Source organism: Suillus discolor, assembly GCF_016758755.1.
Source record: "Suillus discolor strain FC423 chromosome Unknown F5147scaffold_8, whole genome shotgun sequence".
NCBI classification, from domain to species: domain Eukaryota; kingdom Fungi; phylum Basidiomycota; class Agaricomycetes; order Boletales; family Suillaceae; genus Suillus; species Suillus discolor.
This window is the reverse complement of record NW_024541255.1, coordinates 510,830-536,167: the sequence shown is the minus strand read 5'-3', so window position 1 is coordinate 536,167 and position 25,338 is coordinate 510,830. Positions and strand designations below refer to the sequence as shown.

At 48.6% G+C, this 25,338-nt stretch overlaps 7 protein-coding genes across 7 annotated transcripts; 3 read left to right on the top strand and 4 right to left on the bottom strand.

The window, feature by feature from the left end:
• Positions 1-1,837: 1,837 nt before the first annotated feature.
• F5147DRAFT_769690 (uncharacterized protein) lies at positions 1,838-3,473 on the bottom strand (the record flags this gene model as incomplete). The annotated part of the gene is made up of 6 exons (XM_041441057.1): positions 1,838-2,720; positions 2,774-3,001; positions 3,066-3,104; positions 3,154-3,228; positions 3,278-3,340; positions 3,394-3,473. 6 exons carry the CDS (start codon positions 3,471-3,473, stop codon positions 1,838-1,840), a joined length of 1,368 nt encoding a protein of 455 aa, XP_041296948.1.
• A 2,287-nt stretch (positions 3,474-5,760) lies between these two features.
• On the top strand, positions 5,761-13,103 carry F5147DRAFT_630015 (Not1-domain-containing protein; the record flags this gene model as incomplete). Its single annotated transcript, XM_041432764.1, has 16 exons — positions 5,761-6,017; positions 6,094-6,677; positions 6,735-6,960; positions 7,010-7,474; positions 7,525-8,048; positions 8,108-9,752; positions 9,803-10,033; positions 10,085-10,237; positions 10,292-10,421; positions 10,483-10,646; positions 10,698-10,994; positions 11,044-11,285; positions 11,335-11,919; positions 11,970-12,084; positions 12,136-12,752; positions 12,785-13,103. Exons 1-16 carry the CDS (start codon positions 5,904-5,906, stop codon positions 13,101-13,103), a joined length of 6,411 nt encoding a protein of 2,136 aa, XP_041296947.1. The 5' UTR covers positions 5,761-5,903.
• Positions 13,104-13,416: 313 nt separating this feature from the next.
• Positions 13,417-17,125, bottom strand: F5147DRAFT_834334 (uncharacterized protein; the record flags this gene model as incomplete). The annotated part of the gene is made up of 14 exons (XM_041443905.1): positions 16,901-17,125; positions 16,759-16,825; positions 16,247-16,692; positions 15,544-16,192; positions 15,369-15,469; positions 15,130-15,319; positions 15,024-15,075; positions 14,845-14,961; positions 14,710-14,793; positions 14,454-14,657; positions 14,193-14,394; positions 13,782-14,130; positions 13,537-13,726; positions 13,417-13,489 (listed from the first exon to the last, which is right to left on the bottom strand). The coding sequence occupies exons 1-14, from the start codon at positions 16,964-16,966 to the stop codon at positions 13,417-13,419; spliced, it is 2,790 nt and encodes a 929-aa protein (XP_041296946.1). The 5' UTR covers positions 16,967-17,125.
• F5147DRAFT_676655 (uncharacterized protein) lies at positions 17,067-18,673 on the bottom strand. The gene is made up of 5 exons (XM_041436060.1): positions 18,283-18,673; positions 18,135-18,229; positions 17,665-18,076; positions 17,511-17,605; positions 17,067-17,457 (listed from the first exon to the last, which is right to left on the bottom strand). The coding sequence occupies exons 1-5, from the start codon at positions 18,428-18,430 to the stop codon at positions 17,242-17,244; spliced, it is 966 nt and encodes a 321-aa protein (XP_041296945.1). The 5' UTR covers positions 18,431-18,673; the 3' UTR covers positions 17,067-17,241.
• A 361-nt stretch (positions 18,674-19,034) lies between these two features.
• F5147DRAFT_769686 (coiled-coil domain-containing protein 72-like protein) lies at positions 19,035-19,442 on the top strand (the record flags this gene model as incomplete). The annotated part of the gene is made up of 4 exons (XM_041441056.1): positions 19,035-19,070; positions 19,125-19,296; positions 19,346-19,373; positions 19,427-19,442. 4 exons carry the CDS (start codon positions 19,035-19,037, stop codon positions 19,440-19,442), a joined length of 252 nt encoding a protein of 83 aa, XP_041296944.1.
• Positions 19,443-19,899: 457 nt separating this feature from the next.
• Positions 19,900-23,520, top strand: F5147DRAFT_413227 (WD40-repeat-containing domain protein). Its single transcript, XM_041429686.1, has 9 exons — positions 19,900-20,618; positions 20,778-20,881; positions 20,983-21,113; positions 21,185-21,365; positions 21,421-22,137; positions 22,193-22,312; positions 22,364-22,893; positions 22,953-23,060; positions 23,114-23,520. The coding sequence occupies exons 1-9, from the start codon at positions 20,181-20,183 to the stop codon at positions 23,377-23,379; spliced, it is 2,595 nt and encodes an 864-aa protein (XP_041296943.1). The 5' UTR covers positions 19,900-20,180; the 3' UTR covers positions 23,380-23,520.
• Position 23,521: 1 nt separating this feature from the next.
• F5147DRAFT_676650 (cyclic-AMP phosphodiesterase) lies at positions 23,522-25,303 on the bottom strand. Its single transcript, XM_041436059.1, has 6 exons — positions 25,103-25,303; positions 24,992-25,050; positions 24,822-24,939; positions 24,562-24,762; positions 23,906-24,498; positions 23,522-23,844 (listed from the first exon to the last, which is right to left on the bottom strand). The coding sequence occupies exons 1-6, from the start codon at positions 25,165-25,167 to the stop codon at positions 23,837-23,839; spliced, it is 1,044 nt and encodes a 347-aa protein (XP_041296942.1). The 5' UTR covers positions 25,168-25,303; the 3' UTR covers positions 23,522-23,836.
• Positions 25,304-25,338: the final 35 nt, after the last annotated feature.

Sequence of the window (25,338 nt, the reverse complement as noted above, 5' to 3'; positions counted from 1 at the left end):
TCAGGCTTCCCTTTGCACAAATTGGAGGTCAAAGCAGGTGTTCCTCTAATGCTTTTGTGCAATTTGAACCCCTTGCAGGGACTCTATAATGGAACTCGCATGATACTCCTGTCTTGGACCACCCGTGTCCTTAGGTGCCATGTTCTTAGGGATGGAGATGATGAAGATCAGCAGGTCAATGAGAACACAGTCCTAATTCCTCGCATCACTATGGAATCCAGTTCTGAAGAGAACCCAATCCCTCTCAAGCGTCACCAGTTTCCTGTTCGTCTTGCATTCGCTATGACAATCAACAAGGCGCAAGGTCAAAGCGTCAAGTGGGTTGGCCTTAATTTGCGGACTCCTGTCTTCAGCCATGGACAACTCTATGTGGCTTTATCTCGCTGCACCCACCCAGACAGAGTGTTTGCTATCTTTCCAGAGCATGAAGAAGGCTCAAATACAACCAATGTAGTATATACAGAAGTGCTTAGAGGACTCACAGATCGTATCAATGATTGATGTACTTATATATATAGAACTGACTAATCTTATGTACTATGTACTTTTAGTTTTCTTGAAATGCTGCTCATAAATGTACCTCTTTTTGAAATCCACTATCAAGGCGTGATCTTATTCAAAATGCATGATTTATTAGGATGCAGCCTGAGGCCAGGAAGCCAAAGGAGGGCGTAGCCCTCCTTTGGCTTCCTGTGACGAAGGAACAACACTCATTTTCCTCCCCTGAAGGAGTGCGTAGCGCTCCTTCGATTTGTGCTGAAGGCACAACGGGCGTGAGCTCGTTCGACCTTAGGTTCGTGGGGGTCCCAGTGTGACATTACATAATGGTAGGTTCGCATGTTCGTCTGGCTGAGGGTGGTGTCACAGAAGTATTAATAGGTTCGTATTTACATGTTTTTTCTACATAATACATACACATGCAATGAAATGTAATGCAAAGAGGTAACTGTTTCAATATTCAATGTAAAAGAGGTAGAAAGTAAGTAGAAAAACACGGTAAAATTATAATTTATGCCACCACCCATGAACAAAATGTCACACATTTAGGTTCGCTGCCCTCAATTTGGTGTGACTGTCACACGAAATAGGTTCGGTTCGGGGGCTCGGCGACGCTGTGACGAACCTAAGGTCAAATGTATACAGTAGCTTGGTGATTCTCATATTTGTATTCGTATTTGATATCGATGAGTAGCTATATCATTGATTTAAGAACGAATGAATGTATCAGATTCCGACCCGAGCATCCTGTCGATCAGTACTATAAGAGGGTACATGCCGCATTTCACATGCAGTGACTCTTAAGCTTGAACCTACCACTCCCTAGAGAGTGCACACACTAAGAGGCCATCTAAGATCCTGAGATCCAGTAGTTGAGATATAAATACATGCATAAATTGGAAAAGTCAGCCAATGCGCACATAGTAACACATATGCTACGGTACGAGACCTAGACATACAATTGCTCTAATGGTGCCAATGGCAGGGCCACCCTGCGGTCCGTGCTATCCCTCTGTCATCCTCGGGCTTATATCAAACGTAAACAAGCTGTGCGGATTAAAAAAATCGGTCTTCTGTTACAATGGCAATGCCTGCCTGCCTGCCTCTGCAAGAGCCTGTACTGGCCACGTAGGCTAGCTATTAGTAGCAGCACCTGGAAAAACACGAAGTGCAAATATCTGAATCAGTGAGCGCTGAGAGCAATACTGCGTGAACGGGTGGAAGGAGAATCACGACAACTTGGTTTGAATGGACCTTGTGGCTCGATCGGTCCCTTCTGATCCATGAATTAGCTCACCATCAACGAGATCAAGAAGACATCATGCTCACCCATTCAGAATCAATTACCGACCTGTCTCAGAGACATGCCTTTCACATCGATGGTACGAATGCTAGGGTCATACGACACACTGTATCCATGACCAGTGCCACTTGACGTACACTTCGCAACATGAGATCTCCAACAGTGGTCTCGAGTGAAGTTTTTCAAACACCCGTTGCACTGAAATGTTTCGCGGAAGTGTTTGCACAGAGTATGTCGTGGCACAGCACCCTTCTGCATCGAGTCGGCGTTGCACTTGGCCCATGTACACAAGACTATGTTGGTGTCACCCCCGCGAGCAACCCCATGCCATTTCTGCGCATGGCGCTTGATCGAACCCTTGTCGGCTTTCACCCAAAGGCCGCACGGTGAGTCATTGCGAAGACATTCGCCGACGATTATGATGGTGCTGTTCGCTCCTTGGTCTGGAAGGTCATCTCTATCTATAAAGCAGCCATCGATGTGGTAAACTTGAGGAGAAATTGACCGCTGAGTATCATGCCTACGGAATGGCATGACTCGGTCAGTGTGCTGCACGAGGAGATTCGGTTGATGTGCACTAGGATGAAGTATCTCTGTCCTGGATGCTGGAATTGACGACGATGACTGCGGTGGAGGGTGAGAGGGTGCCACACCATAACGGGAATGGTCTGAGCGACAGTAAACTGGATCATAGAAGGCCATGCTAAGCGATTCTGAGACGTGTCTAATGTCGCCTTCGTATCTCGGAGCAATGGGCTTGCTTTCGTATGATGCAGTGCCACTGAACGGCTGTGATACTGTGTCCGGCCGCAATGGTACAGGATTTGCAAACAAATAATTTCTATCCGGAATTCCACCCGAAACATGAGCAGGCGGACCGGCATCCGACATGTAGCAATTATTTACAAAGCTCCTTGTGCTAGATAAGGACAAAATGAGCCTGAGTGAGATACCGTGTGTGAACTTGAATACCTTGCGTCAACGTCGGAGAGCGGAGTTGCGTGATGTAGCCGAGGGGAATGGATGACATTGCCTTCGTAGCTCTGAGCACGGAAATTGATTGTGTGCGATGGTACAACCATTGCCGAAGACTGCATTGATGTGTCCTGCAGTGATTGCATAGACACTTCAAGAGAATCTCTATTTGAAATACCATATGGAACATGAGCAGCTGAACCGACTTCTGCAGAGCGGTATGCACTAGATGAATAGAATGGGAGGAAGAATGAGCTCAGCGTGAAATGCCATGGACAGACTCAAATACCTTGAACCACCGATGGCGCCAGAATGCGTAAAAACATCCCTTAAGATCACCATCAGATGGAGCGGTCGCAATTTACCGAACCACACACCTAGGCTGTGACTGTGCATAATAACGCAGGGGAAACCCGGAAGGGACGTTTTCACGAGAACGCGATGTCGTGTCCCTTCTAAACCCAATAAGAAGGGAATGATCATTTAGTGGTGAAGATTCACCTCAACTGGTCAGACAGCCAAGGCGAAATGTTCTGATGTTGAGGATACCCCGCTGGAAGTGTGCTATGACGAGACTCGTAAGTCGCTAGTGCTCCAGCTAACTATGCCTCACTCACAGACTGCCAAGCTGGGCTGTTGGAACGTGCATTGTAAGATGCGGCTTTCCAAAGGAGATGTTGTCGTCTGATCGACCCATACTGATAAATTCCAAGTTTGTTGGAAAGGTGCAGACGAATGAGCGTTATATAAGAAATCAGATGCTGGTCAAGGCCATGAGAAAGAGAGCTTTTCGAAAGAGAAACCGCCACTGACCAGTGCCAAACATGTCTAAGCTGGCCTCATTAACTTCTTCCTGTGCATCCCAATGGCCAGCAAACTTTAGATCTCAGAAGGTACTTATTAGAAATCGGATCACAAAACGTGCCATCGACCCACGCCGTTCAAACCTCCTCTTAGCGGACCACCTTTGGGAGTATAGGGAGCACGAGGTCGGTCGATAGATATGGAGCAAGTGCAGTTAAAAACCCGGTCAATTTGAATGCCCACAGATAATGAGATTTCTGCTTAGTAAAACTCCAAGCGAGCAATGTATTGTGGGATCCAATTTGACAGCGTGTAGAACACGAGCATTAGCGGCCATCAAGACTTGGTGCCAATTCTGCAGGCTGCACTTCATCAGGCAATAACGCAAGCAGCGCCGACAACCCTGCATCCGGGAACCGCAGCATCAACACCCGATTCAACAAAGAGCACGCACACGTCAAGACCCAGTGATGTAAATATTTCTGAAGTCAGAACCAATACGAAACAGATTGACCAACTCGTATAACGCAAGCAGCGCCAACAACCCTACATCCAGAAACCGCAGCATCAACACCCGATTCAACAGAGAGCACGCACGCATCAACACCCGGCGATGTAAATATTTTGCGAGATGCATGAAAGCACAACGCAATGGTCATTTCGTCCCAATCCTGTGGTATTATTGCCATTGATTTGAAACAAAGGCAACATGTGAAGTCAAGAGCAATACGAAAGGGATTGACCAACTTGTGAACTATACAATATCATCATTATCTTGGAGACCGCATACCAAAGAGAAGTTCGCTAAAACAGATCAGTTAGTGAGCCACGTAGGAGCTAAATCGCAATTGACGAGCAGCAGGACAGCAGAAGCAGCATGGTAGTTGACTAGAGAAAGTCGCAACGTTGGGGCGAACTTAAATACATTCATTCAATGACACATTACATGATCGCGGAGCTGTTGACGGTATTTTGACACATATCCGACTGGAGACTGCGGGAGAAGAATAAAAACCGAGATTATATAATATCGACGGATTCAACCAAGTTGAACCTTCTCAGACAAGGTTTGTACCATATTTCTGCCAGAGGGTTGCTGTGAAGTCTGATGGCGTGACAGCCTGTGGTACAGCCTACTTGTTAAAATCAGCATTTCTTCACAGGATCAGGTCCCTGAGTGGTCATTTTACTGCAACTATGAGTAATATTTTCAAGGACGCCAGGCCTTCCCACCTGGTAGAACTACGATATAAATCAGTATCAAGTATATCATGATGTAAGGCTGATCACGGTGGACGAGGCATTCACAGGGGCTCCCCGAGTCCTGACACTGATGGACAGTGTAATTAGAAACTAACGGAGAGAAGTTCATACGCATTGAATGATTGTGGAACCCTCACATGCCACGCTCTCATCTGACCTGAAGAGCTGAACGTTCATGCATGACAGCTCGCGGCAAAGTCCCTCGGTATTTATGGCTATCACGGTCGGAACCTGCTGTCTGAAAGCTGAATAAGTTCAAGAGGTGGTTGCTGCTACTCTGGCCAGAAAGAACTGTATACATCGACTCGGAGGCTTGAACGTATAGTTGTCGCAAACGTTTGCTGCAAGTGCTGCCGTGGAAGTACTATATCATAAAGTTATTCGCGCCTAACATCTTAACATCGATGATGGCAAACTTAGCTCTAGCGAGATTGGGGTTACAGTCTTTGATGCTTTGCAAGCATATTTCAAGGTAAGTGAACCGCCTGTGCACGCTGGCGAGAGGGTAGGCTGAAAACGTGAAGGTTGAGTAAAGCGTGAACTCGAGTGCTGTTGTTTGCTATTCACGGGCGTGTTAGCTGTATGTAACATTAAAGTTGCTGAAAGGCGTCGACTGGCGCTTGCGCATTTTCAATGGGCCCGTCACAATAGCTCATGCCAATGCCCGACAGCCCACGAAAGCGTTATTCGAAATAGTAACACAAGATCGCATGACCCGTTGAAACGACGTGGCCTTTGTCGCAACATACGATTGATAAACGATGTCGATACCCAATGGTTAAAACGTTAATGCACTGTCAACGCTCATTTAAACGTTTGACTCGCATCGTACATAATGAACAGGGATCACCGGGTAAAATTCAAGTATATTCAATCGGAGCTTCAAAATAGGATCCGGATTTGTGTGTTGGCAGCGAGGACGAGTTGCCACCGGGCTGGTGTGTTCACTGTTAGACTCGGCCTACGCGCTTTCTATACTTTCTTACTTCTATTCACCAAAACGGCGTCCGCTGGTGGGATCGTCTCGCGACGTCCGGAGACTGCTGCCAGGTCTTCGGCGATGGATAATCCTCCAAACGCCAATATACATACAATTGTAAAGGCTCAAATCGTCTTCCTTCTTTCAACCCTTACAGAAGACAATTTTGATCGCAATCAGCTTGAAATCCGTTCGGTGAGGATTATCAGCACTAGATTAGCTGTTCTTGTATCACTGAATTATTCCTATTTTCACAAAAACTCCTTTTTAGCTTTCTGAGCAGCACGGGCTTGACACATACCTCCATTTTATTCGTCGTTTGATTGTTCATTCCCAAGGCAGACTAGCATCTTCAGCGCCTCCATCGGCTTTTGATACTTCCACTGCATTGACTTTTCGACTCCTCGTCCAAGAAACTCAACGACTCGCTCGTGACCCTTTTCTCGCTGACCGTTTTCGTGAGGGCATAGACAAGGGCGAAGGGGACGCATTCAGGCACTTTGATCTCCTCCGATTCGTTGATCGGGTGGCTTTACGTCCTTTGGAGAGACTTGTCCTGACCTCCGCTATCGTCTCTTCGCCCACGAGGAAGGAACTTGCCGCCCAAGCAATGTCCCTTATACGACACGACTTTGAAATAGCAGTACTTGCACTTTGCCAGCACCCCTCATTCGACCACGCCGATCTTTCACCTCAGCAAGTTGCGAAACTCATGTCAAATCTTCTTTCCGAGTCCGCCTCCGAGACCCCAATCCTGGATCCCACGCAGCGTCAAGCGCTCATTGCTGCTGCGCAGGCAAAGTATGGGCCTGAAATTGTCGCTCCTATCCTGCAGCGCATTTTCCCAACGTTAAGGTCAGGACAATGTGGCTACCACTTTCGTCAACTATTAACCCGAACCCTTTTGCACAGCTTGCCTCCTGGGACTTCCCTGGTTCAGACACTGATTCAGTTGGGTCCTGATATTACCAGTGATCCAGATACTGTTTGCGCTCTGCTCCAACGCTTTGGGATTTCGGAAGCTAATCCTCCTCGAGACCCTCAATTGGTGGAGATTATGTCCAATTTGGCTCGATTGGCCGCGGAGGGTACAACTTTATGTGATGTCGGAGCTTTGGTGAGGGCATTGAGCAGCTTTGTAAGGGTCTCTTTGATTGAGATTTGCATTTACTGATGTGCGTGATTAGCACACTACCTTGAATTGGGCGAATGTCATTAAGGCATTCGATCTACCTGACCGTCATGGGGTGGATACTGCTACCTTAAAGCTTCTGATCGCCATTCTGCTCAACTGCCCACGTGACGCTGATCCTCATGCTGTGATTGGTTTCTGGGGGACATGGTCCAACTCATTATATCAACTAAAACTTCTTGATGCGTTGCTCTCACTACCTGCGGATACTTTCAATTTTGTATCTTTGCCAGGCAGGAGGATCGTCACAGTGGATGACGTCGCAGTTGCGAGCCCCACAATCAAGTCCCTTGCAGCTAATGTACAGAGTCACACTTGGAATTCGTTGGATGTCTTCGAGGTTCTCGTACGACTCGCGGACTCGGACAGCGCCGAAATTCGCTCATGTGTTAGGGATATGCTCGACAAAGCACTAAAGATAAGCGCCGAACTGGTACAAATGGGTCTACTGCAAGTGCCAGTAAGTTATTCTTCTATCTTCACGTCCTTCTTTTTCTTAATAGCGTCAAGGATGCGAACTGGAACGAAATCCGCGTGGAATACTCTCGGAAACTCCTGGCCATGTTCCTTGCCGGACATCCTAACCACCAGCTGGTCTTCATGCGTCTGTGGCAGATCGAACCGACCTATCTGACTGATGCATTCCGCGACTTCTATGAGGAAAATCCTCTCAATATCTCGAGGATCCTGGACGTAGCTCAGGACCTCAAGGTAAGCCAAAGTGAGCCTCAAGGCGCTCATGATGACTATAAATGGGATCAGATTCTGGAGAGCTTGCTCGATGTTCGGCCCTTTACATTTGCCCTGGATGTTGCTTCGCTGGCATCGCGCCGAGAGTACCTGAACCTCGACAAGTGGTTGGCCGATAACGTTAACCAACATGGAGCAGAGTTCCTACGCGCTATGGTTGCATTTTTGGAAGTCAAAATGGAGAGCGAGAAGGTGGCAAGAATGTCGGACCCCGCCGTCGACAGTCGTACGCTGTCCCTAAATCCCAACACCATCGCCATATTCCTACGCATTCTTCGTAACAAGTGAGTATACATCTCTTTTTTTTTGCCTTTTTTCGTTTCTCTTACTTGTTTGTTTGTAGTTCTGCCAAAATGCCCCGGGACGACATTGATTATTGTCTTGAAGTTCGCAACTCCTGTTTGCAGGTTCACCCTCGTCTCATGAGCCTCATCCCCGGTAGCGATATCGATCCTGGATTGACTGTCGTCAATTACTCAGCGGAGATTGAGGGTGAGGTTGACGCTATTTATAAGCACATGTACGACGAACAGACCTCTATCGACGAAGTCATCGCCCTTCTCCAACGCAGCAAAGTCTCGTCCGATACTCGTGACCACGAGATTTTTTCCTGCATGCTCCACTTCCTCTTTGATGAATACAAATTCTTCCAATCCTACTACCCCGCTCGCGAGCTTGCCATGACTGGATATCTATTTGGCTCTATCATCCATCACGATCTTGTAGATTCAGTTCCTCTCGGAATTGCCATCCGTTACGTTGTCGACGCCCTCAATTGTCCTCCCGATACCAATCTTTTCAAGTTTGGTCTTCAAGCCCTCTCCCGTTTTGAAACTCGCCTTGCTGAGTGGCAGCCTCTATGTCAGGCTCTTCTCAGAATTCCCCATCTTATGGAGGTTCGCCCCGATCTGACGGCCGTCATTCACCGTGCTATTGCTGTTGGCGGTGACGGATCCCGCAGTAATGCTGATATGCGCGGTATCTCTGCTGGTCTTACGGCTGACCCTGCGCCTGTATTCACTTCTATCCGCCCTGACAAGTTTGATATGGAGATCGTTGAGCCACCGGAGGAGCTCTCCGACAAGATTCTGTTTATCGTGAACAATCTCGCGCCCAGTAACTTTGACGCCAAACTATTGGAGATGAAAGAGCAGTTTGACGATACCTTTTCGAGGTGGTTCGCCAATTATCTGGTAGACCAACGTATCAGCAGCGAGCCTAACAACCACCAGTTATATCTGCGTTTCCTCGATGCGCTTGACAAACGGGTTTTGTCGAAATATATTTTGCAGGAGACATTTGCTAAAGCAGCAACGGTGTTGAACAGCGAGAAGACGATGCAGATCACCTCCGAGCGTTTGGTCCTAAAGAACATCGCGTCGTGGCTTGGGACCATCACGCTTGCTCGTGACAAGCCAATTCGTCACAAGAATCTTGCCTTCAAGGACCTCCTTTTGGAGGGCTTTGACCATGGACGCCTGATTGTCGCCATTCCCTTCGTTTGCAAAACCCTCGAGCCTTGCTCCAAATCCAAGGTCTTCAAACCACCCAACCCTTGGCTAATGGCAGTCATAACTCTACTGGCCGAGTTCTATCACTACGGTGAAATCAAGTTGAACATGAAGTTTGAGATCGAGATGCTGTGCAAGGCCCTCGATATCGACCTCGCCACCATCGAGATTATGAACGTTGTGCGCCACAGGGCCACTGCTGGCGATACAGGACCTGCCATCCCCGAATATGTCACCGATATAGACTCGATGCCGATGAACGGGTTTGATTCTACTCGTATGCAGGGTGAAACCCAGGTTATGCCAATTGGGCCTACACCTACAGCTGAGCCTCAACGTGCCGTAGGGGCCCATATTGAGTCAATTCTCTCGAGCCTGGGCACGAGTGTTGTGGTCAGCACGCAACTTGCACCCTACAATGGTAACCACTCCTTCAAGCGTGCAGTGCAGGTTGCTGTCGACCATGCTGTCCGGGAGGTAAGCGACTCGATCTTCATTTCTGTTTCATGATCTGAGGAGTCCGTCAGATCATTATCCCAGTTGTTGAGAGATCTGTGACGATCGCTGGCATCTCCACTCGCGAGCTTGTTGCCAAGGACTTCGCAACGGAGGCTAATGAGGAGAAGTTGCGTAAGGCTGGGCACCTGATGGCGCAGAAGCTTGCCGGGAGTCTCGCATTGGTCACCTGTAAGGAACCTTTGAAAAGCAATCTCGGAGGTCACTTGCGTTCTTCTCTGGTGGATCATGGATTCAATGATGTAGGTGGTTGATACATGTGGGATACTGGACGATTGCTTACAGCGTTTCAGCAAACGATATCCGAGCAAGTCCTGACCATCCTCGTGCAAGATAATGTAGACGTTGCCTGTGCAGCAATTGAAAAGGCTGCCATGGAGCGAGCAGTGACAGATGTGGATGATGGTTTTGCTCCTTCATACGAGGCTCGTCGTCGTTACCGCGAGGTATATTACTTGGCATTTATTACCAGACTGCAACTGACTTCTGCTTCCCAACAGCATCGGAGTGGGCAGGCATTTTGGGATCCTGCAGCTCCGCCCTCAAACTTCTCCGCTAGTCTTCCGGATCCTCTGCGTATCAAGCCGACAGGACTGCAACCGCATCAAGCGGCGGTCTATGAGGATTTCGGTATGTTTATACATTATCAATATCTTGATGTGAATTATCTTGACGTTTCATTTCAATCCAGCCCTGGACTCGAAGCGTGTTGCACCAATGAGTAGGCCGAGTTCAACGGTGTCGTATGCTCGCAATGAACATCTGAATCCAGCCCTCTATGCCGCTTCTCCTGCCCCAGACCCAGCCATCGCATCCCATACGATATCCCACCAGGAAGCAATGGAACGCTTTACTGTAAGCATGCCCTCCATTTTACACTGTTGGAAACCTGATCATTGCGTGCAGACGATCCTGAGGGACCTAGAAAGCCTGATCATCCAGTTGCCCATCCAATCACTGGCCGCCCTTCCTCCTAATCATGATCTTCGTCATCTTGTTCGGCAGATCCTATTTGTCGCAGCAAGTTCCATCGATCATAACCGCACTCCTCTCCACATGTCTCAGAAGATTGTCCAGCTCTTGTACAAGACGAGCTCTCAGCTTGGCAGAGAGATTTATGTTGCCTTGTTGGACCAGTTATGCCGCACGTTTGAAGACGTCGCTAAAGAGGCTATAACGTGGCTACTTTATGCGGAGGATGAGGTTAGTGCTAAGTTCCTCTATTACATACGCAACGCTTACATCGCTTCAGCGCAAACTTAACATCCCTGTTACTGCGACTTTGCTACGCAGCGGTCTTGTCAGCACTTCGCTTCAGGATCAACAACTAGCGAAGAATTTGTTTACTGATCCTCGCCCCAGTTTGCAAAACTTCGCAGCCGGTCTCATTCGCGAATGTCTATCAAGCGACCCCCCGATTGCTTCTCAGAGTCAGTTGACATACTCTATTGAAGTTCTTGGACAGTTGGCACAAGCTGGCGATGCTAATGAAGAGTACGTTGTGACCGAATTCACTGGGCTCGTGTATTAACCAATCTACTAGGGTGAATCGTCTCCTGGATGACCTTCGAGTCGTTCGCAGACCCACGACGGAGGGCATGGTAGTCCGCCAGCCTTCGGTCAAGCCAGAAACCGAGCAGCTCAGGGAAAAGTTGTTTAGCTGGTTCCAACAATGGGTTTCCATCTTCCAGAGGTCTCACTCTCCTGAGAAGGCTTTCGTCCCCTTCATCTCCCAGCTCACAAAGCAGGGAATTTTGAAGGTCGAAGATATTTCTTCATTCTTCTTCCGTGTGTGTGCGGAGGCAAGTGTGAACAGCTACATCAAATGCATGGCAAACGGAGAGTTCGAATACGCTTTCCAAGTTCTTGACGCGATGTCGCGATTGATTGTCTATATCATCAAGTATCATGGTGACGCTTCTGGAATAGACAACGACCAGGCGAAGGTTCACTACCTCACCAAGATTTTGTCGATATTCGTTCTTGTTCTGGCGAACATGCACGAAGAACAAGGCGTTCTCTTTCAACAGAAGCCGTTCTTCAGATTCTTCTCCAGTCTCATTAGCGACCTACACTCCATCGCAGAACATCTGGGCTCAGCTTATTTCTCTCTGCTGATCGCCATCAGGTAATCCATTCTCCAGTTGTTATTTTTTATCATCACTCACAATATCGCAGTGACACTTTCAGTTCTCTGCAACCCACTTACTTTCCTGGGTTCGCATTCTCTTGGCTCTGTCTTGTTTCACATCGACTCTTCATGCCAAAACTGCTGCTATCCGAAAATCGGGAGGTGAGATTATCATTCAATATTAGAGGACCTTTTTTGACTCGATTCCGTTAGGGCTGGTCTGCGTTCCACAAGCTCCTTCTTTCCCTCTTCAAATTTTTGGCTCCGTTCTTGAAAGAGGCTGATCTCCAACTCGCATCTCGTGATCTGTATCGCGGCTCCCTCCGACTCCTCCTCGTCCTTCTTCATGATTTCCCAGAATTCCTTAGCGAATATTACTTCAGTCTCTGCGATGCCATCCCTCCGCGTTGCATCCAGCTTCGCAATATCATCCTTAGCGCGTTCCCTATGTCTATCATCCTTCCTGACCCCCATCTACGCAACATCAAATTTGACTCGATTCCCGAAATGGGACCGATACCACCCATTCTATCAGACTTTGCTTCAGGTCTTAAAAGCGCTGACCTCCGCAACAACCTCGATCAATACCTCCTTAATCGTGGAACCCCTTCATTCCTTACAACACTCAAAGATCGCTTGAGGCTGCCCGGCGTGCCAGAGAGTTCAACCGAATCGTATAACCTGTCATTGATAAACTCCCTTGTCATGTACATTGGAGTATCGTCAGTTGCTCAGGCCAAGGCGAGGAGTGGCTCTTCTGTATTTGTCGCAAGCGACCCTGGCGTTGTTGCTTTACAGTATCTTGCTGCTAATTTAGATGTTGAAGGCGAGTTCAATGAATCCACTAGTTCATATGACATAGATTGACGCGTTATTTAGGACAACACCACCTCTTGAGCTCTATGGTTCTCCATCTGCGATATCCCAATGCCCATACCCATTGGTTCAGCTCTTTGCTTCTCCACCTCTTTGTGGAAGTGAAAGATGATCGCTTCCGTGAAGTGATGACTCGCGTCCTCCTGGAACGCTTCATTGTTCATCGTCCCCACCCCTGGGGTGCTTTGGTCACCTTCATTGAGTTGCTCCGCAATTTGAAGTACGAGTTCTGGAACAAGGAGTTCATTCGCGTCGCACCCGAAGTTACCATGCTGCTTGAGAGCGTAAGACATCCTGCTGTTTAGTTGAAACCTTTACTCAACAGACATTGCAGGTCGCGAGGTCCATCTATCAACCATAGATTCGTTTTGCCTTTGTTCCTACTATCTGTCGCGCATATCTGTTTCTTTGGGTTTTTTCCTCGTTCTCTAACTGCACTCACTGTATTGTAACAACCTTTCACCGTTTTCAAGTGTTGAACAAGGTGTAACGTGAACTTTGATTATAGCAAACCTCCTGCACAACCTTGTCGACACACCTCTGGCTTGTTGATGTTTATACAGCCCTTTAAAATTCCCTTACGTTTACAATACTATGTACACCTATGGGCATTCTATGCTAATTAAGCCATGACATCCGAGCGTTGAATCCCCACTTTCCATTGTTTGACCTGCCAGCTGATCCCCAAACACTGCAAACGCGTCTCAGTCAAAAAATCATATATATGAAAGAACTTACCCGGCTCCCTCTGCACCACCTGCCCCAATCCTATCTGCTGCCTCATCAACTACCAACCAGTCAGGTACCAAGACACCTGTGCGGATGGGAAATAATCGTAGCGCACGCTCGAGTCCGCCTGGGTCAGATGATTGCAGGAACAACGCAGTGTTTGCAGTACTCGATGTCCTCTTGACAAGGAAAAGCAAACCTGTAAGGTAAAGGCTTTCAGTGTCTCCCAGGCTTGCCACCTCAGGCCGACCAACCAGAAGTAGGGTTGTTGAACTTTTTATCGCTCAAAGCCCAAGCTCCTCCTTCATGAGACCATTCACTCTGACTGCGCCTTAGAAGATCTTTAACAAGCAAAGAGTTTGCGCAACCAATGACAACCATATTACCCCCGCATACCAGACCATTTTCTGCTTCATGTGCAAAAACTATTCGCGCATCAAGCAGATGGTAAGTTCGTAGGTTGTGAGTAATCCGCAAGGCTGCAGACAGCTCGGAGGAGTGATGTAGTGATGGAATCACAATATCGATGATTCCGTCTGCGTTGAGAATAGCCTGAGCACGTCCATACGGTTGTTGGAAGTTCTCCACATAGGAATCTACTACCTATTCCAATAGATCATGAAGGATGTTCGGATCATCAAGACAAGTAGACGAGTAGACATTACCTTCCAACCGGTTGAGTTGCGATTAGTGTCTTTCTCGAGCCAGATTGTTCTAGCTTCCATACTGGCGTGCGGGATATTCTGACTGTTGATCACTAGTTTATGGATAGAAGCCTTGCTTAGGTCGAAGGAAACAACACTGATGTTTGAGGCCTTGACATTCACTCCTCCTTCGTCATCTTCGCATACTTCCAAACGACCGAGTCTGAGGTGAATGTCGTTGCGTCAAGTTTGTGTACAGGATGATAGGAGAATTTTACAGACCTCCCAGGCACTTCGAGGGCGTGCACCCGCCAACCTCCCATCGGCCCGCTCTCCGCAGGGACAGCAACAGTAAGTGTGAACTTACGACATTTAGTTTTTGGAGCATCATACGAAGAACAGCAAACGCGATCAAGAAACGCCTGAACACGAGCATTGTTAAGCACATCGAACCACCAGTGAGGCTGACCAGGCTCCTCGTGGTACCTTCAATACAATGAGCGGTCATTGGGGACCAAAAACCAGCATAAATACATACGTGACGTCTGCGTCTGGATTCCATTCCCTGAGCACGCTCACTGCTTCACGAGTGTGCCACGACGGGACATTATCATCCATGCCACTGGTCGGTAGTTGAGCAGTTTCATCGTGAAGGAATCATTACCAGACGCACCCATGGATTGCGAGCACAGGCGTGTGAGCGAGATTGGAAAGGAATAGGTCATTGTCGTCTGGTAGGAGCGATGTTTCTAGAACAGCTCGGAGCGCTGGGTCAATGAAGTGGGCGAATCTGCCAAAAGGCTGGTCAGCCCAGATGCTGTGCCGCGAGACGAAATTTCATCATACCTCGACATCGTCCATGGGACATATGCCTGCGACTTGATGTATCCCGCAGCAGCTACGACTGTGTTTCACCGTCACCTTGATTAAAGCCTCAAATATACTCTGTCGAACATACCGGCTTTCACCGTGTCCGGCCATCTACTTGCTATGTACCATGCTCCTTGCCCTCCATTCGAATGACCCATGACAACAAGCTTTGTATCTCGAGGATAATTCCAGTCCATGAATCCTGTGCATAGTATATCGTGCAGGGCTGTCACCGCGGCAAGAACATCAGCAGCAGAAGGTCCATGCCAGTCGAGGCCCTGCCATCCATCAATCAAATACTAAAGTAGGCACTGGAATGTAAATTACCCAGGAAGTTCGACCAGACGGAATGATCACCCATGCCCTGTCTTGCCGAGGGAGGCTGTCTGCCCAGAATGTTTGGTTGATGATGTCGACACCTGCGCCATCTAGAAATATTGAGCGGAAAAGAAAGTCAGCATCCAGGAAAACTGAGAGCCATCAGGTGTAGATTACAACATACGCAGCGCTAGAATTGGCTCTTTCAGTTCTCCTTCACCTTCTTTATCGGGATATCGAGGGGGAAGTACCAAGAATATAGTTGGATTGCTGAAGCCCAAATTGTACGTCGCTCTTATGGCAGTGTAACTGACAGAAGTCCACATGGGAATGTGTCTGATAGGAACATTGACTCTGAAAATTCGTTGCTCATCAACATCACTGCATGCCGATTCATCGTGGAAGGGAGAGATTGTAATGTCGACCGGAAGCTCTGTGATATCGATAGGGATTAGTCCCGGATCGGGTTGGAACTCCAGCGTTAGTACGTGTGTTTGAGTCGGGGCAAGCCGTATTGTCGTTGAAAGGTTGCACAATGAAAGTCCCAGCCCTGCGCAAGGTGGAATCGCAGCCGACACTACTGTCCACCATCCTGATATTGATTTGGTGTTACGGCAAAAATCTACGTTTCGAAGTCCTATTCCTAGCGTCGAGGAGAATGGCCGGCCATGGATGAAGTCCGGTATGACATCGTGAGCAGGTGCATGTGAGACGGGTGTCACCAGATGAGGTGATGTTCCCAGTGATGGAAGGGTATCAATTGAGATAGTAAAATTGATGCTCAGAATTGGATACTCTGAGTTGTATGACCGAGGATCACCAAAGAGTCTTATCTATTGATAGTGGAGGACTCAGATGATGTTCCAAGGTTCAAGAAGTCGGATCACCTCGTAAGATCCACCAAGAACTACTTGATATCGAGTCGCTTTATCTCTACATGGAGACGTTGGGAGCGAGACAAACTGTACAGGGGCACGCTCGAGAGCGTAAACGTTCCCCATGTGCCATTCCAAGACATGTGTTGCCCAAGTTGTCTCATCACCTGGTAAGATGGAAAAATATGCGCCCTGGAGGCACTCGACACGCAGACGTGGATCGATTTCAGTACTCTCTTGTTTAGAATCTGGAGGATAGACGGTGAGATACGTCCGGAGGACGTTGTGATGCTGCAGTGCTGCCCATCCTTCGGTCGCACGAAGCTGCTCCCACCGAATATTGGGATGGGATACCTTGAGATTTCCGTGTTCATCCGAGTTGGCTTTTGACCAAGAGACATATCCGCCATCAGCATAAGCAGATGGATAGGTACGGGTCAAATCTATACTCTTAGATACTTCGAAATCCATAGCAGATCATGATTAGCTCAAGCTTATAGTATACAATCAATATGATTGCCCACAGTCAAGGGGAAACGCAGGAGAAAGGAAGTGCTGCTCCCTAGCGTGGATGGGGAAAGGCCCGAGAACCTGAATCGCAGCAACGCGTCAACAACCTGCACGTTGTACTGTGTCCCACTGAATAGAGGTGAGGCAAGAACGCACATCCCATTCTCGAGACATTACGACACGCCATTCTCTGTCAATGGCCCTGAAGGTCGTGACGTCCATGACGGTCCAGGAACTTCAACTTGGCTCAATTCCGCTAAGTGACCGACTATTGTTGAACGTTGCAACGTTGAGGGGTGGACTTTATAAACCTGAGGCAGCCTGGAGAGTGATCGATTGATCATTGGGCTCGGAACGGAGTTCGGAAGCTACGGTTGCAGCTTAACAAGTTTTTGTCTGGCCAAACGCCCAAGCAATATGATTGTACAACGATAACGAAAACTGGCTACTTGCTACAACATGGATGCCCAAGAGGTTAATCTCTCTACAATAATCATTCAAGACGTGTTTTCGGCATTAATTGCCTTCTGTTGTGCACTGAACGTGGTCGACACGATCGGACAGCCCTTCCCAGCACCATTCAAGTTCTGTAACGTAACAGCAGCAGCATTCAGACGCGCACTTTGCGAGGCTGTGCTGTTGTCGGTTGGGAACGTGAGTTGCACCGTGGGATTGAGGATAACATGGCCCGCGCGGACATTAGCAGTCAGGTTCTAGAAGAATGTTAGTTCCCTAAGAGCAATTGAGCATGAAATGAATAGCTTACCGCGATGTAGTTCGTCTGATCAGGGGGACATTGACATGGGATGAGTATTGGCTTCCCGTTTGTACCATCGACAGCACCATCACAGTTACCAGTGCCTGATAATATTTATGTGAGCTTCTTATCCATCAACAGGCTTTCAAGAAGAACTGCTTACCGTCTGGGTTGATTCCAGCTTGCCATCCAAGGGGCGGTGCCAGTGTGGCAATCTGCTCATCAGTGGGTGAAGCAGAACTGTCGTTTGAAGTGATGCTCGTTGGGACGGCAGCGCTCATGGCAGAAGTGCTCGGTGAGACGCCGAAACCCGCAGGTGTTTCTGACGCAGCTGTAGGCGTTGCAGCACTTGAATTTCCGTTGGTAGATGTCCCTGCACTGATCGCTTTTCCTTGTGCAGAAAAAGTGGTGGAAGAAATCGGGCAGCCAACACCGGGACCTTCAAGGTTTTGCAGAGTGACCGCTGCTGCATTTAAACGAGCAAGCTGAGATGCGGTACTGTCATCTGTTGGGAAAGAGACCTTCACAGTTGGGTTTGTTGTCACAAAGCCCGCCGCCACGTTTTTATTCAGATTCTACCATATAAACCTGTGTTTAGCAATCGACAACACGATGTTTGACCGGAAGGCTCACAGTAAGGAAGAACGTTGAATTTGGCGGGCATGAGCAAGGTATTAGGATAGGTTTCCCATTAGTGCCGTCCACGGCACCGTCACAGTTTCCAGTGCCTTTAGAACATGTTAGTGCACGATGTCGAAGGGTACTGTTATTCTGTACTCACCATCTGGATTAACACCGGATTGCCAACCGAAGGACGGGACTAGCGCAGGGTTGACGTCCCGCTTACGTTGAGGCGGTAGGACACGGAAAGGGATGGCCGCAACTGAGCCTACCAGTGTTATGGCCGAAAGGACATGAACAAATAACATGTTTAGATAAACTCGAAGCGCTGTGTGAAATGAATGAATGATATTAAACACTGTCGAGTACCCTGCTCGATTAACGAAAAACAGAAATGATTGGAACGTCGCTCGCGACAAAAAGCTCGACGCAGTCGAGGGAGTTCAAGTTGAAGATGCAAAAGTGAAGCTGACGCTGCAAGGTCATATAAACGCTGTACCACACGGTCCACACCATACCACATCCTCAGGCTATTGTTCGACGTTGCTGGCTACAACAAAACCATTGTATACCCAAATGGAAGGTGTTGTATCTAAGATTAGTCCTTATGTAAGACCTGGACCTAGGACGGGTACCTGGGACCTGGAACTGATGCCAGCTGGGTTGGCGATTCACCAAATTCTAATAACTTATTGTGTATAGATATCTTTTTGTTCAATTTGAATGTTCTCCTTGTGGTAATCAGTGATACAACGCAACCATCCATTCATACAAAACAGTTCAGAAGTGCTTAGTACTCTTTGGAGCTGCGACCGGCGGGGGACCGCCGAGACCGGCCACGGACAAGTTTGGGTGGAGTTCACAATCGCCCTTATCTGACATAGAAACAGACTGTCTGTGTCTGGTTCAACGATGTCGAGACAAGGTGGCAAGCTGAAGCCTCTAAAGGTTGGTTTTTTAACTGCCTCAAAGCCGTGCTAAAGCCTCCTTTGAAATCGCTAGGCACCAAAGAAGGAACACAAAGATGAGGATGAAGATGACAAGGCCTTCAAGGAGAAAAAGAAGGCCGAAGAGGCTGCTGTGAAGGCTGCAAGGGACAAAGGTACGTTTTTACTCGCCAAACTACAAGAAATGCATCTAAACGGAGGGGTCCATCGATGTGTAGCTGTCAAGGGTGAGTATTCAAAGCACCTCAAGTCAGAATAAACTCATGATTTTGACAGGTGGTCCTCCTGGTGGCGGAATCAAGAAGTGAGTAGATTAAAATCTTCATCTTGGTTTATTTCATTGATCTTATTCTTTAGATCGGGAAAGAAATAGAAGGATGATGTCTACTCTGCAACTGACCGGCTGTTTACAATCCATCTCTTGTATGATCCATGGTCATCAACGATCTTTCCATTCAGTTTTAGCTTGCGGTCCAGTGCTGAATCAGTACATGACTTGTAAGGTCGACCATCAGTATCTTAACACATAGTTCTTGCGCGCACCAAGAACCAGGCAAGAAGGGAAGCAGAAGTCTGTTCAGCATCAGATGTTATCGCTCGGCCTTCCCTGCGGGCTGCATGAGATCGGATGAGTAAAAGTGACGTATCATTGTCGGGTGCTAAGCGCTCAGTTCCCTCATCCCGTTGACTTCCGCTCCGACGTAGGCCATCGAGTTTTGTTGGAGGGCTATCAGAAATTCGAGTTTTTATGTGCCATACACGGGGCTGCGTAAAGCGCTCGATGCTGAAGAGTAGCGTCAACGTACACAGGCCATCAAAATGCTGTTCTCACAAAGATAGAATTGGCCAGAACCCGAAGGTCGGATGTTTGAATAAGTTTATGCATGAATATATACTATAGCGGCATTAATAGTGCTAAAGCGCTTTGTGAATGAGTGAAAAGCTTCGTGGGCTCGCCTTTCTCCGTACTTCCATTGTCGTGGCCGTTGCTGTTACCGTTGTAGTCGTCGTCGTCGTTGACGTTGAACTTGTCATTTCCGCCTTCACACTGAGGCGGTTGTTTGTTGATTGCAAACACTGGAAAGCAGAATTGTAGGAACCCACCGCCGATATGCTCACAAGCTCACGGATCAGTAACCTTGCCACTTCAAAATCTCCTCCTCCTAACGGTCTTCTATCGCAAAATAATAGCAGTAACAGCTCACAGCAGCGCGACGCTCTAACTGCATTATATCATCAAAACAACCAGAGTACACAGTCAATCTCTTCAACGCCCAACATTCACCATCCACAGACAATCCAAATCCCTATGCTCGGCACCTTGCAGGTGTCTCAGCCCCAGCAAAATCAAGGAGGCCAGCAGCAGCAGGGTCAACTTGGTCAGCAACAACCCCAGGGCCAGCCAGGGCAGTCCCAGGGTATCCCACCCCCACCCCCCCAGAATGGTCAAGACTTTAACCTTTCCAGTGTCTTGCACTTTTTGCAGACAGAATGGCGTCGTTATGAGCGTGATAGAAACGAATGGGAGATTGAGAGAGCTGAAATGAGGGTGAGTGTCCTCCTCATTCCTATGTGCATATGCGTCCCGCCGAGAGTCACTTTTTTACTTTCGGCTTTTCGCATCATCAAAATGCATTTAGTCTGCATATCTGCATTCGTTGCTCAATTTCTTGTGTTTGGGACGTCGCGTATTTATGTTTCACAATAGGCTCGCATAGCTCTCCTCGAGGGCGAGCGACGCTCGTTCGAAAACGTCAAACTCGACCTGATGCGTCGCATAAAAATGCTAGAGTATGCTCTCCGTATGGAACGGTTCGTGTTCTCCTTGTGCACACGCCAGCCTACTCACGCGTTCCGCCTCCCTCTTTTTGTTGAATTCGCGGATGTTCTCATGCCATGTGTTCTTCATATAGCTCAAAGCAGTTAACTGCGCCAACTGGTACCGCTCAACCGTCAAAATCAGCCATGCTCCAGCTGCAAGGCGCGAAAGATGATGTTCAGAGCCATAAGGATGGGAGCAGTGGCAGCTCGCCACGTAGTGACGGTGCGTGTTGCCCAGTTCTTAGGGTGCTGTTTATTTTAGTACTGTATTTGACATTGATACACCCACCACAGATTCCCCTCTGCCCTCCGAACGCATTCCGAATGGGACCTCTGCACCCCCAGCACGACAACCCTCGTGGCCTGGTGCAAGCGCGAACTGGAGCGGAGGCCTGCCATCCGTTGGTTCCGTGGGTAAGCTGCCACCAGGACGCGACCCAAAGAGCCGCGCACGGAGCAGAGACTACCTTAAGCAGTACGTTTTCTTACTGTCTTTTGAGATGACTTTCCATGCTCATAATCTCCTTTAGATGTCTCCAGGAAATCTCATACCTCACCTCTCCGCAAGCAATGAACCCACTCCCGAACCGTCCGCTCATCTCATCAGGATTAGTGAACCCCACCGCACCTAGCCAACCCTTCGAGGCGATCTACAATGGCCGGCCTCGTAAGGCATTGCCAGAATCCGGGCCAGGGGTCACAGTTGTTACTGGACCAGGGAATAAGGACTTCCCCATGTTAAGTGGTGGTGTGAATTTGATGTCAGGCCCAGCATCGACAGGACCATTGGAGCGAGGGAGCCCTCTGAATAATGTTGGTACAGGCATGTTCCAGCAGCAGCAACCGCAGCCGCAACAACAACAGCAGCAGCAGCAGGTGCAGAGCCAAGAAAGGTCACAACCACCTCAACTACCCCAGCCTCAGCAGCCTCCATCACAGCAGGCACCCCCGCAGGCAGCACCACAACCGCCTTCAGAGAAAGAGGGAGCGCCAGCCACCGAGGCGGAGCCATCGCGCCATTTAACGGCGATCTTCCGTCCTGACGATCAGGGCGAGTGGCGAGAGAAGCTGCGGTCATCGTACGAACAGCATATGAAGATGCAGCGGTGGCGCGATGACGAGGAAGGCGAGGGCGAGGGTGAAGAAGTTGGAGAGGACGAAGATGAGGTAGAGAGCGTAGGTGTTGGGGTTGAGGAGGGCGAAGGCGATGGAGCAAAGATATGGAAGGCTAAGCGAACATTGAGAAAGTGAGTGCCTTTTCCACTCGGAGTTCAAGTTTTGGGTGCTGATTCTGGCTCTCAGTCATTTAGATGCAGTGCGTGCACTCGCGTTCCACCCCACAGAACTATGTCTTGCAACCGGTGGAGATGACTGCACAGTAAAAATCTGGCGCATGGATGTCGCGAATTTAGCATCTTCTGCGTTGGTGCTCTCGTTTCTCTAGCAGGCATGATGAGACTAACTCTCCTCTAGTGCTCGCCTCACGACTGATTTCGAGCCTCAACTTACCCTGCGTGGCCACTCCGCCTCAATAACACGTCTCGTGCATTCCCCTACCAAGCACCTCATCTACAGCGCATCGATCGACTCAAGCATCCGTGTCTGGGCGCTGCCCTCATCATCGCACACGACATACGCGCCATACGATGACAGCTCTGCGCGTGGAGAACTGGTAGGGCACACTGATGCTGTCTGGGACCTTGCCCTTGTACGGGATGAGAATGCGTTGGTGAGCTGTGGTGCCGAGGGCTCCATAAAGGTGTGGGATGTAAGCGGAGCTGCAGAAGGTCGTGTAATTTTGAAATTGTCGTGGGGTTACTACGGCTTGGACCACGAAGGGAGCGAGGAGGAAGAAAAGGAAAAAGAGCCAGGAGCAACTGCGGTCGAGGCGATCAAGTCTGACTTGAAAAAGGTAGCAGTAGCATTCCAGAACGCGGTGGTAAAAGTGTTCGATATCGAGACTGGAAGAGAGGTGTCGAGATTAGCGACTGATGCCACATATGGTGCGTATCTCGATTCTCGTTGCTTCTATTGACGATCGCTGATCATGGTTTTCATTAAGATGGCACGCCTGCAACTCAGGTGAACCGTATTGTCTCCCATCCCACGATATCGTTCCTCGTCACTGCCCATGAGGACAAGTTCATCCGCATATTCGACATATTGTCAGGTACGTTCTGTTTACCAGCCGGGGTTCCTTACATTCACTGACCGCGTATGAAGGACATTGCACGCACACCATGCCTGCTCATCTTGACGCAGTAACATCGTTGTCGATCGATGCAGCTGGGTTCTCGCTCGTGTCTGGTTCGCATGACTGTTCTATCCGCTTCTGGGACCTTCTTGGTTCGCGGACCTGCACCCAGGAGATCACGACACATCGCGAAAAGGCTAAAGAGGGTGTTCTCGAGGTTGAATTCCACCCTACATTACCCTTCATGGCAAGCGCAGGCGCAGACGGCGTTGTCAAGCTCTATGCATCGTCATAGCCTGCTCACGAAATGACCGAACATGATTGACCTTATGATGTTACGCATTATAGATATCTTCATACGTATGCGGACGGTCTTCGTGTTCAATACGCATTGGCTCTTTTTCTTCTTGACATTGTTTCCTGTATATTCCTTCTTTGCTGTTTGCAGGTGATTTCTGTGTTATCGTCGGTATAATTCGTGTGATCGTGCAAGTACGTGAGCGAGTCTAAAGACGGTACGTAGAGTGGTATATGGGAAAGAGGCTCAAACGTACATAGTGCGTCGACGAATATGAATTAAGTTAGAGTGGTAATAAAACAGACTGGTGGTAAAAAGGACGACTGGGAAATGGAAATTAGGGCTACAGTGGTTAAGTATACACACGGTGAGGACTGGTATCGGTGGATTTCTCCAAGTATAAATAACTCAACGAATAATTGAACAAATAAGAAAAGTTCGTTGAGGATAAGGTTCAGATCACTTGAGGAGGCATAAGTTAGTACTAAGTATATCGCAAAGCCGATAGGACGATTGGACCCACCAATCTTCATGCCTTGGTCCGCAGTGAGTAGTTCGACCCCTAATTGGTGGGGTGCAAGCAGCTCACGACATTGGTCACCGATAATGTGGTTGATCGGCCGTTCTGTAGCGAATTGCTCTTTGCAGTGCATGATGTAAACTTTGACACCTTCAAGTGCGCCGTGAAGGGCTTCAGGTGACATTCGTTGCTTCTTTCGCGGCCTCGATCCTGAGCAAGATTTACGTTCTTTTCGGGCGATGACAACTTCTGTTGCTAGCGTGACCAGCTCCTGTACCAAATGCACGGGACTGAGATGACCCCAAAGTTGCCCGTCCGGCCGCCCTGCTTGGTATGAGCACTCGATGAAGATGGTAGATATGACATGCGGTATCTTTGGTGCTGCTGCACGCCAGACGGCGATGTTCTTTGGCTCGACAGAGATGCTGTCAGGCTCCACATCACCGAAAAAGATGAACTCGCGGTTTGTAGGGTCATGTCGGATGAAAAAGCAAGCACCGTCATACTGACCAGAGCCATTCATTCCGTGGCTGACGGTCATGAGGCGAACGGAGATATTTGGGAAGATGACCTCGTATTTGTCATCTGCATGGAGGCTACCAAGCGGGGATGGTAGATTTGAGGTCGATGACTAGATTGACTCGTGGGATGAGACTCACGCGTGATACACCAATTGGAATAACGGGTTATTCTGATCATATGTGGCTAATTTGGGCCATATTCTTCCGGAGAAGATAGTTTCTAGATCGCTGAGAGTTTGAGCTGAGCCATAAATACGCTTTCTGGCACCGCCAAGTGAGCCCGCGGTCATTACAAGACTGCTTATATGGTCGAGGTGCGCGTGTGTAAGGAGAAAGCACCTGCAGAACGGAGTTAAGTTACGGGCCGCGAGGCAGTAGTACGGGAGGATGTTACTGACTTGACATTTGCATAGACCGTGAGAGGAGTGAAGGATGTTGGATTCGCGTCCGTTGGATGTTCTCTGAAGATGTTTGGGTCGCGTTTCATGATATGTCTAAGCGCGCCAAGACCGGACCCTGAGTCACAGTGTCAGTTGTGGTCGCGAGACAGGATGATGAGATTGCGCACCCGCCTCTAGTGCGATGATACCATCATTCCAAGCAGCCTCGCGAGGTTTGAGCAGATACCTGTAGCATGTGTCTGAGTGAAGATGGAAAGCAGCGGAAAGAAGGAACCCACGCTGATAGGTTGGATTCATCGGGACCGCCACCGGAGCCCACCACAACCATATCGAAAGCGGCCATGGTAGGTTCGATAAGTTGTTCCTGCAGAGCGGTTAAAGCACAAGATGATTATATAGGCCCGCTAAAAATTTTGACAGTCAACTTTGAAACTTGCATAGTTTCCCTTCAGTTTCCCCGGTCACGGAAGCACTAGTGCGTGTATTTAAGGCACCAAGGTTCGGCTAGTTTCAA